At 44.8% G+C, this 13069-nt stretch overlaps 2 protein-coding genes across 4 annotated transcripts in view; one reads left to right on the forward strand and one right to left on the reverse strand.

Annotated features, from left to right (window-relative positions):
* Positions 1-4346, reverse strand: part of LOC134671175 (fumarate hydratase, mitochondrial-like) — a 33022-nt gene extending 28676 nt beyond the window's left edge. For 2 of the 3 annotated variants that reach the window (XM_063528953.1, XM_063528952.1), the window contains exon 1: positions 4131-4346. In XM_063528953.1, the coding sequence (XP_063385023.1) occupies positions 4131-4244 (114 nt within the window). In that variant the 5' untranslated portion in view covers positions 4245-4346. Of the gene's footprint in view, positions 1-655; positions 900-4130 lie in introns of those variants that run through there. The other variant, XM_063528954.1, reaches the window with a different exon arrangement.
* A 347-nt stretch (positions 4347-4693) lies between these two features.
* On the forward strand, positions 4694-12630 carry LOC134671221 (plexin A3). Its single transcript, XM_063529017.1, has 3 exons — positions 4694-4984; positions 5424-5514; positions 6407-12630. The coding sequence occupies exon 3, from the start codon at positions 6469-6471 to the stop codon at positions 12154-12156; it is 5688 nt and encodes a 1895-aa protein (XP_063385087.1). The 5' UTR covers positions 4694-4984; positions 5424-5514; positions 6407-6468; the 3' UTR covers positions 12157-12630.
* The last annotated feature ends 439 nt before the right edge of the window (positions 12631-13069 follow it).

Raw genomic sequence — 13069 nt, forward strand, 5'->3', positions numbered from 1 at the left:
GGTCACCCATCCAAGTACTGACCACTCCCGACGTTGCTTAACTTTGGTCAAAAATCACGTTTGTTGTATGGGAGCCCCATTTAAATCTTTATTTTAATCTATTTTTAGTATTTGTTGTTATAGCGGCAACAGAAATACATCATCTGTGAAAATTTCAACTGTCTATTCACGGTTCGTGAGATACAGCCTGGTGACAGACGGACGGACGGACGGACAGCGAAGTCTTAGTAATAGGGTCCCGTTTTACCCTTTGGGTACGGAACCCTAAAAAATGGTAAAGTATAAGGTTATACATAGAAGTTTTAGCGGATATAATCATTTTTACGTGGATTTCATTACTTACACTAAGTTTTATTAAGTGGTAGTACTTGTAGATAGGCTCTGAGAAGTATATAAGTATGTTACATAGTTGCTTCTACAATATAGAAGACATGGAAGAAATGCAACTACATTTTTTCTTATCATTCGTTCATTTTACTTGGCGGTACATGAATATTGCAATTAGCTATTCGTGTAGATACTGACTGATAAGAAAACATTGATGTTATTGTAGCTAAGTAAAATAAGTCGCTATTCCGTAATAAGAAGGAATTATATAAAATTTAAGTTTTAGTGACTAAACAAGTGATATCGACAGTTATGTAAGAATACATACCATTTTTACCGGTTTCCCGTCGGCATGCAAACACTTTGTACACGCCATTTTTATTATTTACGTAAATATTACCCCAAAATTTCACACAACACGATTTATTGTTAAAAATACACTAAAAATTTCCAAAATCGCTGCAAAAACTGACAGCGAGAGCCAAAGAGACTTTTTAAAATTTGAATTTATCAATGACTATTTGTTTTTTTTTTAATGAACTACGACGCAAGTCCGCGCGCAGACAAGACGCGTTCAAGTAGCGAAGTTATTTTAGTTCAAATGCGACTAAAACAAGTTTCAACGCTGGGAGAAAGGCAAAGAACCGGTTTGCGCTCCGTTTCTTTAATTATTTGGCCACGTACGTCGCAGTTGAAAGCCCGAGCACAACTGGCGTGTGATCTTGAAAACATAACTAAGATAACAGCTTATCAATTTATTATTTACATATGGTGACCCCCTCGCAATTTACATACATAATTGACTATCAAGTTTATTTAGAGCGTGGTGTGAGATACTTAATAGAACGGTTGCCAAGCAAGTTTTGTTTGGTTTAACATAAGTTTCGACTTGGAAATTTAAAAAAGTTACTATAATTAATGAAGTTTAAGGATCATATTCGAAATGTAGGATTTGTATCGTTTTGATACGAGTAGGTATAGCAATTACAGTATCAAGAATTATGCAGTGTAATTTCCCCGCAAAACTTAATGAAGCGGAAATCCTTAAAGGGAAAGATAATACTTATCAAACAAGAATTAATTCATTTTAAAACTAGGTATTCCGGCGGTATTGCACTTTGAAACTAATGGAAATACCTCCTCATTTGTGCCTACCCTACCACCATAAGTACGAGTACCTACGCGAAAATAACATTGTCTGTCTTTTATATATTTACAAATACATTTCATTCATGTCTTCAAAATATTGACTTCTTGGGCTCATTTTACTCAGAATCATATGTACATTCACGCCTCATACATGAATAAGTTTTTGGCAAAAATTTCATTTTTGGTACAAGCTTTTATCGCTGACTGTACTTTTCTTTCCACAGGCAACTAATGCTCATCGAGACAATTCTAAAAACCCCAAACACAATTAGGTTTCGTTGTTTTATCACATTGTTCCTATGGCCACCTGCTGTCTCCATCATCAGATCAGCTCGATGACACCATAATATTGCATTGTCACCCGACTTACGTATGTATGCAAATTTTAAGCTCAATCGGACACTGGGAAGTGGATCAAATTTAACTTGCAAGATTTGATTACAGACCAACAGACAACGGTCAGGTGAAAGTAAATAAAAGCTTGTAAAAAATTGTGTCCCAGAATTTTGTGTGAAAAAATACTTTTCTAGTGCGTCACGCACGTTCATACATTACAAATAAAAAAACATTTCATACAAAAATGTGCCGATCTGGAAAGGAAATCTTGGGACACAGTCATGTATGAGGCGTGAATGTACAAATGATTCTAAGTAAAATGAGCCCAAGAAGTCAATATTTTGGAGACATGAATGAAATGTACATTTTTTTTGGAAACACTCTCTTACGCTCTCATTTTAAAACAACTAGCTAGATTGCTCTGAAACTTTGTATTTTGTTACAATAGAATAAGGTTTATCTATGCCTGTAATTACTTTATGTAGCTTCATATAAATAAAAAACTATTATAATACAATTTTAAACAGATTGTTTTAGTCCCACAGTAAGCTCAATAAGGCTTGTACCATACTATAGATACCATAGTTAATAAATATTTAGGGACAATCTTACACAGATTGACCTAGTTCTTAACTAAGCAAAGCTTTTACTATGGGCACTAGGCGGCGATATACATACTTGTATTGATAAATACATGCTTAGATACATAAATACCTAACATACATAACTCAGGAACAATTATCAAATTAGATAAGCCAATGGGAATCAACTGTTATCATCTCAACTCCTTTTTCCAATAAATATTTGTGCAAAAAAAATTAAGAGACTCACAAACCGAAAGTCGAAATTATGTTAAGTATCAAATATATATTATAATTTTACAACATACATATGATTTTAGAATATAATATGATTTTGGGGTGGAGCACATATGACATGGTCAAATGCTATTAAGAGGTCGGCTGGTGGCACTCTGCACTGAGCAGTTCACATGGCTTATGCCTGCACAAAATGGAGACAAATCACATGTGGTCACGATCATCAACAATGAGGGAATGAGGAAGAAAAAGAATTATCAAATGGCTTGCTCTCACTTGCTCAATTTTCGTTGTAACATCACAATTTTGTAGAACAAGAACTAATACCAGACATATATACTTAAATCATGCCAAGTTTCATGTCATGTTATTTTAGCACATTGTTTTAATATGAGTGTGACTTTGATTGTATGGCGAAGGTATCGGTCACTCTTGAATAATTACAAAAGTTGTCATTCCAACTACACCAAAATGATCTATGAAAGAATACATGTTCCTCAAGGAAATAAACACCCTTCTTTTGGTATTTACTGACTAGCAACCTTTTTTAGGGATTATCATTAGGTGTTCTCCTCTCTGGAACATTATTAAACCATTTTATTTACTAATGAACTTATTCAAGGAGATTTCCTTATGTAACCCACTCACACATGATTTGGCAATAAGGAAAAACAATTAATTAAAAAATGAGGTGTGATTTGTACAGTTTATTTTATTGAGCTGTGCAATAAAGAGTATTGTATTGAATTGTACATGAAAACATATAGTATTCCAGTATTATCCTCGTGCATCAATTTGTGAGGAGCTTGGCATTAAAGAGTGGTTGCTTTCTACGGTCAAAACTCGGACCCTCAACTTGTTTGGACATGTGTCTCGCTAAGACGGAACATCCATAGAATGTCTAGTTGTGCAAGGAGTGAGTGACAGGGCTAGAGGAAGATCGCCAATGAGATGGATCGACCAAATCAAAGACAGTGTGTCGGGAGGAATGGCGATGTGTCAAACGAGCCACTCAAAAGTTTACATAATGGCCACAACCATTCAGTCAAGAGTGTGACAAAGAAGAAGATTATCCTTTCAAGAAATAGGATCGACACAGTTGAAACACAGCAATAGGGCCAATAATGCTAATCTCTTTAGATTTTAGGACAAAGAGCATTATTACCAGGCGTAAACTAAAAACGTCAACATCATGAATGAAAAATTGATAGAACAAAGTTAATCCGTGTAATAAATCAAATCTCCGACAGGTGTTTTTCATGGTCAAAAAAACACTTGCAATTGTAGTATTTGTAGTAGAACACAGTAAATTATGTTATGCTATCTAGATACGGAAAGATAACCTCAAACACTACAAAAAGTTTTATTGGAAAATGATTATAACTGCCACTACGATAAGCCTGGAAAATTGCAGGATACCGGCGTTTGCTAAATTTGACTGATGGACTATACTACCCTATAGGACCAATGTTATTATAGATCATTGATTATGCAACTTACCGCTACGACTTTTGTTGTGGTGAAGTTCCGCTGGTCTGCAAGTCGAACGACGCATCGTAAGTTCTTTGATGAATGAACCAAGGCAGACGTTACTTTGAACATGGACATCGCCATGATTTAGTGAGAAACGTATAATAAATAAATTTATTATATCCTTTTCAAAATTTCGAACGTCTGCCTTCTATTTTAGTTTGACATTGACAATTTTGTCATCTGTTTCGGTTTTTTCGTTCACTCACTCAATCTATAATCTATGGATATAAATTCATTCGTTCTTTTATGTTGCCGGCGTAGAAAATAAATGCGGTGTAAATTAAGTAAAATTCAATCCGACGTATCTATCTGGTGAATAATTGTTAATCTTGTATTTAAATATAATACAATCGACATAAAGAAAATAAATCAAATTCAATACTTATTCAAATAATTAAAACGTAAAATCTTATTTCTCCATAGACAATGTTTTATTTTGAACGCATATTAAGATAGTGCTGCCTCTAGTGGCGCATCAAGAAACTGTTGCTTCGCCTCGGCAGTGTTCGGCTTTTCTCGGCTCAGTCACGCCTAGACTTGTTCGAAAAGGGAAACCAAATTCATTCCACGGCGGGCGATGTACGACGGCTGATGCCCTTGTCGCGGACTCATTGTGCAAACGGGCTCCTCTCCACGGACTAGGATTTTTATAAGTGTAATGTTGTGAAATAAGTCGTCAATAGTGGTGTTTAGTGTTTGCATTACAATAACAGTGAAATATAGAAAGAATTGTGTTCAGTGGTTTACTAGTGTTTGCAGTTCAATACCGAACGTGGATTCCAAAGGATTGTTTCTATAATCGAGAGATTATCAATACCAAGGTGAGTTTTAGTGTTAATCTCGCTTTACTGCAGTGAAAAATAGGTACGCGTGGCATTTATATTGGAATGGCTTCCGACTATCGACTCGTGTGCGCGATAATGGCTGACTTTTCTCCGTTCCCTGCGTCTCGAATGCATTCGTAGTTACAACGCGCCCGTTTAGCTACTTCGCAATAGTAGCGCTAGTGATAATTGTGTAGTTTTTGTATCGGTCGCGTGCGTAGGTGGTTAGATTAGGTCGAGTGGGTGGGCAGGGAATGCAGCGAAGTCAACAAACGAAACTACGACCGGTTGGTGTCGGTCGTGGTGCGTTAGGTAGTTATAGCGGGCAGTAGGCGGCGCCGGGTCCGCTGCGCTCGTGGCGTGCATCGGCGGCTCGCGCCAGCGGATCGATCGAGCGTCCAAGCGGGCCCAGCTTTAAAATGATGTTTGTTTGCAGGTCTCCCGCTCTGCTGTCCTCGCACTATGCTAGTGCTGTTATAGCGAGCCACCATACATATCGAAGCTCATTATTCCGCCATGGCAATCCTGTGAGTATTCGTAATCGGTGTACTATCGGTGTATTTAGTTGATCCAATGTTTGTTTTTATCGTTGCCACGTTGAGTCCCGTTACGAGCATGCCATATCGCACTTTTGTTTTATCCCTCCCCTGTCTGATAATGCTGACTGAGGCTTTCGTCGGTGTGACCTTATAAAAGCACTGACCGCGCCGGGACAGCCGTGACCGAACGTTCCAACGACCAACCTATTTTCGATCGGTTCATTGATTGAACGTCTAATAATAATTACAGTTCGCTTTGAATTGTCAAGGCGAGACGCTACTATCAGCCCGAAGCTGCTTTAATGATGTGAGAACAATGAGATGATTAATAGACGACCGGTCATGACTAATTGATATTCGTAATTAATCAGCTAGTAATGCATGCCAGAATAGGTTGTTAGCCGTCGTTGGAAGCGGTCACTAAGCGTCGTCGCCTGATGTCGCGAACGCTCCGATCGCACTAGACCTCTCCGAACTCGAAACTCGCGCGGACATTCGTAACACACTCGAATATAGGCTCAATAACACACGAGGGCTTTGCCGGACGCAAATATAGGTGTATCGAACATTTGTACAGTCCCGCTGCATCTCATGAGGGCATCTGACTTCTATTATAGGTACATTAAAATTACTGTTTACTTGACGCGACATCTTTTGGTCCTGTTCAGATGCTGCGGGAACCGCGCGGTTACGAAATCGTGCGATTCCGATATATTTTACCATCCTAGGAGCTCTATGCGTCCTCGCGGTTGTCTCACTCTGAACGGGGCTGGGAGTCAGACGTCGCCGTGAGATGCAGGTAGCCGAGTGACAGGGTGCGGAGCGGTGCGGTGCGATGGGAAGCGGACGCGGCCCATGCTGAGCGGTGTGTCGCTTGCAGGCTCCGGGGGGCTCGCGGCGGGGGCGGCGCGCCGCGGTAGGCCGGGCACATGCGCGCGCGCCATGTGGCGAGCCCTGCTGGCCCTGGCGCTGGCGCTGGCCGCCGCCGCCGAGCAGGACGTGGTGCGCAGCTTCACCGACCCCTCGGCGTCCACCCTCTTCAACCACCTCGTCGTCGACCGCAACACCGGCCGCGTCTACGTCGGCGCCGTCAACAAGATCTACCAGCTCTCCCCCGACCTGGAGGTCGCGCAGTCGATCGTCACCGGCCCCGTCAACGACTCCGCCCAGTGCACCTTCGACTGCCCGCCCAACTTCATCAAGAAGCCGACCGACAATGCGAATAAGGCGTTAGTGATCGACTATGCCACCAGCCGACTCATCACCTGCGGGTCCGTGCTGCAGGGGCTGTGCTCCGTGCGCAATCTGCACAACATTTCGAAGGAGGTGCGCGAGGTTCGCGAGCCGGTGGTCGCCAACAATGCGTCGGCGTCGACGGTCGCGTTCATCGCGCCCGGCCCGCCGAACCCGCCCATGACACAAGTTATGTACGTCGGCGTCACCTTCACAGGCAACTCGCCCTATCGCTCCGAAGTTCCTACTGTCAGCAGCCGCTCGCTAGAGGAGGACCGTCTATTTATGATAGCCCGAACGGCGGTCACGACCGGCACGAGAATGTTCGTCAATTCACTATCCCGCGAACGCTATCCCATAAAATACGTGTACGGCTTCAGCTCAGAGGGATTCAGCTACTTTCTAACCACGCAGCTGCGAGGCGTGGGATCCGACAGCTATTACAGCAAGCTAGTGCGAGTGTGCCATGATGACGAAAATTACTACTCCTATACAGAAATTCCGATGTCTTGCACGGGCGAAGGCGGACGCAATTTTGGATATAATCTAGTGCAAGCGGCGTTCGTCGGGAAAGCCGGCTCGGTGTTGGCGGGCGAGCTCGGTATTACGGCGCAGGATGATGTATTATTCGCCGCCTTTAGCCAGAGTGAGGATATAAATATGAACACGCCGTCAGACTTGTCCGCTTTATGCGTGTATTCCCTCAAAGCGATTCGACGCAAATTTATGCAAAACATAAAGACTTGTTTTAGCGGAAACGGTTCTCGGGGCTTGGATTTCATATCGCCATCCCATCCTTGCATCGGAACCAAGTTACAGTCTATAAGTGAAGATTTCTGTGGCTTAGACGTGAATACTCCTTTAGGAGGAGAGCAGCCAGTAGAGGCGGTCCCGGTGGCCGTGTTCAACAAGAGGCTTACTGCTGTGGCGGCGACGTCCACGGGCGATTACACTGTAGTATTCGCCGGAACGGCCGAGGGACATCTCAAGAAAATCGTCGTTGAGAGCGCCACTTCTGCATTTGAATATGGTGACATCGTCGTGGATGAAAAATCACCAGTTAATAAAGACTTATTCTTTGATACTCAATTGATGCATTTATACGTAATGACTGAACGTAAAGTGTCTAAAGTGAAAGTTCAAGAGTGTAGCGTCTATAAATCGTGTTTGACGTGTCTCGGAGCCAAAGACCCTTACTGTGGATGGTGTTCTCTAGAGAACAAGTGTAGTCTGCGATCGGACTGCCAGGACGCAGCCAAAGATCCCCTATATTGGATCTCGTACCGCAGCGGGCGTTGCACTACCATTACTCAAGTGACACCTAATCAATTGCAACGAACGACTGCAAGGACATTAGACTTAGTTATCGAAAACTTGCCTACACTTAATGGACAATTTCTGTGTGCATTTACAGCTTTAGATCGTACTTTAATAACCAATGCTACTAGGAAGCCTTACGGCGTTAATTGTACTACTCCGCGCACCGACACGCTCCCACCGATCCCTGCGGGCCAACACCACTTTACGGCCAAGCTGTCGGTGCGCACGACTCAGGGACCCGATTTTGTGGCGACTAATTTCACCTTCTTTGACTGCAACACGTACAGCTCGTGCACTCAGTGCGTCAGTTCCTCGTTCCCGTGCGACTGGTGTGTCGACGGACACCGTTGCACTCACGACACGGCCGAGAATTGTAGAAACGATATATTAGTTACCGGTGTCAGCAGAATAGGTCCCAGTTATCGCTCCGGGCCCGGTTTCTGCCCCACTATAAACTCCACTTCAGACGGCTCGAACGAAATCCTAGTTCCTTCCGGCGTCAAAAAAGCAATAAAAGTTAAAGTACACATAATAGGGCAATTCATAGTCCAGACTCGATTCGTTTGTCAGTTTAATATCGAAGGCCGCGTAACCCACGTGAATGCTCAACTTCTTGCCGATACTATATATTGTGAGCCCGTCGAATTTACCTACACCTCCCGCGCTCCGAATATTACCGCGTCTTTCGCCGTAATCTGGGGAGGCTCTAAACCGTTAGATAATCCGGATAATACTCACATACTCATTTACCGCTGTAACGATATGGCGGATAATTGCGGAATTTGTCTTGCGCTCCCTGAGAAATTTGGATGCGGCTGGTGCCAGGGCTCGGATAGGTGCGAAGTTCAAGAACAGTGCGGCACGCCTAGTGTTTGGTTAAATCGGACTCAAACATGTCCTAACCCGGAGATTCATTCGTTTAGGCCGCAGTTAGGTCCGTGGGATGGGGGCACTAACATCACAATTGAAGGCATAAATCTAGGTCGCAATATATCCGACATTTATAACGGCGTCACTATTGCGGGTATTAAATGCCAGCCAATTATAGAATTGTACGTTAAAACAAGGCGTATTGTTTGTACCGTAGACGGCCCCGGCGAAGAAGTACCCCGGGATGGCCCTGTTGTCGTCAGAGTGGCAGATTATCGCGGGGAATCTAAGCATCATTACGCGTTCGTCAATCCGAAAATAAACTCTATTCAACCGAAATACGGTCCGCAATCAGGCGGCACTATTTTACGTATCACTGGCGAGTATCTGAACGCGGGAAGTAACATTCAAGCTTTTATCGACGATTTGCCTTGCGCTATTCTGACTGTGACTCACGAAGAAGCAGTTTGTAGGACGAGTCATTCTTATCAGCTTAAAATGGGTACATTACGTATGCGTTTCGACAACGGTATGCGCACTTTAGAACGCGAAAAATTTGAATACATAGAGGATCCCGAAGTAGTTGCAGTCGAATCTGGCCCGCCTCTCGCGACACAGCGCAAGCAGCCTAAAGGAATTCCATCCGGGGGCATAAAGATTAAAGTAATGGGCCGTAATTTCCATTCTATTCAGTTCCCTCGGATGTACGTATATCACGACAATCGACCTTACATCGCGCCTTGCCATAGAGTCGACTTTCAAACTCATCTCATTTGCGAGTCTCCCGGGATTGAAAGCGCCGGGCTCAGCCTAGATCCGGATAGGCCTTTGGAATTAGAATACGGTTTTTACATGGACGACGTGCAAAGCGTGCAAAATCTGACCAGCAAGACGCATGACGCTTTCCTGCTTTATCCCGATCCGTATTATGATAAATTTGATGAGGACGTAAAGTATTATAAATCAGAGTATTTGACGATAAACGGTCAGAATTTAGATAGGGCGTGTACTGAGAGCGACGTGGAAGTTCACATAGGAGAAAGCCTATGCAACGTGACGTCACTCGCAAGACACCAGTTGACTTGTCGGCCTCCCTCGCGAGACGAACTGCCCGACGGAGTCGACACACCCGAAGTGGTCGTCAAAGTAGGTCGCCATCTCATGTATAAGATCGGCAAGTTGTCGTATTCCTCGCAGGCGGGCCTACAGGCGGCTATCGGGAAGCCAGTATTATTCGGCGTAATCGCCAGTATAGTTATACTCATATTAGTATTTGTCGTGTTTTTAGTTATGTATAGGAGAAAATCAACTGAAAATATTAGGGTACTGAAGAATATGCAGGAGCAAATGGATATTTTAGAGTTAAGGGTAGCTGCGGAATGCAAGGAGGCGTTTGCGGAGCTGCAGACTGAGATGACAGACTTGACGGGAGACGTGACGGGCGGGATCCCCTTCCTGGACTACCGCACGTACGCCATGAAGATCTTGTTCCCCAACATCGACGACCATGCCGTCCTTCAGTGGGAACGTCCAGAGCTTATTAGGAAAGATAAAGGCCTCAGAATGTTTGGACAGCTTATTATGAACAAAACATTCCTTTTATTATTTATTCGTACTTTAGAAAGCAATAGATATTTTTCAATGCGCGATCGTGTCAATGTTGCTTCCCTTATTATGGTAACTTTGCAAAGTAAAATGGAGTATTGCACTGATGTTCTGAAAACCCTGTTGGCGGAGCTTATCGAGAAGTGCATGGAGGGTAAAAGCCACCCTAAACTGCTATTGAGGCGAACTGAGAGCGTTGCTGAGAAAATGTTGAGCGCCTGGTTTACTTTCCTCTTATATAAATTCCTCCGCGAATGCGCTGGCGAACCGCTCTATCTTTTGTTTAGGTCAATGAAAGGTCAAGTAGACAAAGGCCCCGTAGATGCAATAAGCTCTGAGGCGCGATATTCGCTCAGCGAAGAAAAACTTATTAGGCAGTCGATAGATTTCAAACCGATAGCGGTGAGCGTGTCCATATCCCAACAAACGATCTTCGTGAGCGGCTTAGACGCTACGACGGAAAACGTACAAGTAAAAGTTCTCGACTGTGATACCATAAGCCAAGTGAAAGAGAAGTGTTTAGATGCCATTTACCGCGCTACTCCATATTCGCAAAGGCCGAGTCGTGACGAGCTAGACTTGGAATGGCGCACGGGCGCCTGCGGTCGATTAATTCTGTACGACGAAGACAGCACTACCAAATGCGAGGGCGAGTGGCGTAAACTTAACACCCTCAATCACTACCGCGTGCCAGATGGCGCTTGCCTCAGTCTAGTTGCTAAACAGAGCTCCGTTTATAATCTCTCCAACATGGAGAAAAACGATAAGTCGCACACTTATGAAACTCTCAATAGGGGTAAATACGGCTCCGCCAGTCCGCCGGCGAGTCCTTTCAAATACGAACACGGCGGAGGCTTCAAGTACTGGCATTTAGTTAGGCACCACGACGGTGACGCGCACAAGGAAGGGGAACGCGGAAACAAAATGGTCTCCGAGATATATCTCACCCGCCTCCTCGCCACTAAGGGTACGTTGCAAAAGTTTGTGGATGATTTATTCGAGACTATTTTCAGTACCGCGCACCGCGGCTCCGCGTTGCCGCTCGCCATAAAGTATATGTTCGATTTCCTCGACGACCAGGCCCTACAGCACGCTATCTCCGATCCCGAAGTAGTACACACGTGGAAGAGCAATTCGCTACCTTTACGCTTCTGGGTGAATCTCATTAAAAATCCTAATTTCGTGTTCGACGTGCACAAGTCTAATACGGTCGATTCGTGTCTCTCAGTAATCGCTCAAACGTTTATGGATTCGTGTTCCACGTCCGATCACATTCTCGGTAAAGATTCGCCATCCTCTAAGCTCTTGTACGCGAAAGATATTCCGGTATATAAGGAGTGGGTGGAACGGTATTACGCGGATATTAAGTTGATGCCGGCGATATCGGATCAGGACATGAACGCAATGCTAGCGGAGGAGTCGCGCCTCCACACGAAGGAGTTCAACACGAACTGCGCACTGAACGAGCTTTACGCGTACGCGGTGAAGTATAACGAGCAGCTGATGGTGACGCTCGAGGAGGACGAGTTCTCGCAGAAGCAGCGGCTCGCGTACCGCCTCGAGCAGGTGCACGGCCTCATGACGCACGACTACAACGTGTAGGCTCTGTCTGCTCTGCTCGGGTAGTCGCGCGTCGGCTGCCAAGCCACCCACCGCCATGTATATAACGCCCTCGCACATATCTATGCTGGCAACTTTTGTATATATTAGATAGTGTACAGTCTTAAATATTGTAATTTTTGTATAATTTCAGCGGTCCGATGTCGTTTTTTAATTTTATATAATGAACTTTGTATTGTTTTTACACGACGAACTCGGCCGGCCCCGGTCGTGCCACAGTATGCATCGTAAAATAAAATTGTGTATGTCTGTCTATGTGTGCTCGCGTCGTACGAGTTAATGTTACGTCGAATCGGTGTAAAATGTGTGTCGCAAACGAAATCGCATGTAAGCTCGCCGGCGAGCGCGAGGTTCGCTCGCCGACGGGCAATTTTTAAATTTGTACTTGCAGTCTACTTACGAAATAACCGACAGTGAACCGGTGAACGATTCCATTAATAAATATCGTCGAATGTACGTTGTGTTTTGATTGTGCACGGCGCAGCGCCAGGTCCGCAAGCCGCCCCGAGCCCCGACGAAAGCCCCCGCGGCAGTATCAGCAGGGAGGACGCACTGAACCGTCTCGCCCGGGCCTCTCGCGAGTAACCAAACCCTCGGTCTCACTCTGTGGTGTTCGCACGTCACTGTACTCTCACATGGTGGTCGCTTTGTGTCCGTGTCGCGCGGGGCCCGGCGTGGCGCGTGCCGTGACGTGACGTGTCGTGGCGAGACGTGAGGTGACGCAGCCCTGCTGTTTCAGCCGGTACGTGCGGATCGCGGCGCGCACGGCATTCGCGGTCGTGAACAACTTGTACTGCATCCCCGCATACGTGGTGTGGATGATGGCGCTGCGCCTGATCAGACCCTTCTGCGCCCCCCTCTATTGGAAGATCGAAGGGCTAATGTACCACTGGCT

Source organism: Cydia fagiglandana, chromosome 15, assembly GCF_963556715.1.
Source record: "Cydia fagiglandana chromosome 15, ilCydFagi1.1, whole genome shotgun sequence".
Taxonomy (NCBI): Eukaryota; Metazoa; Arthropoda; class Insecta; order Lepidoptera; family Tortricidae; genus Cydia; species Cydia fagiglandana.

Coding starts and splice junctions, on each gene's coding strand:
- LOC134671221 (XM_063529017.1), top strand. CDS start 6,469: ATGTGGCGAGCCCTGCTGGCCCTGGCGCTGGCGCTGGCCGCCGCCGCC.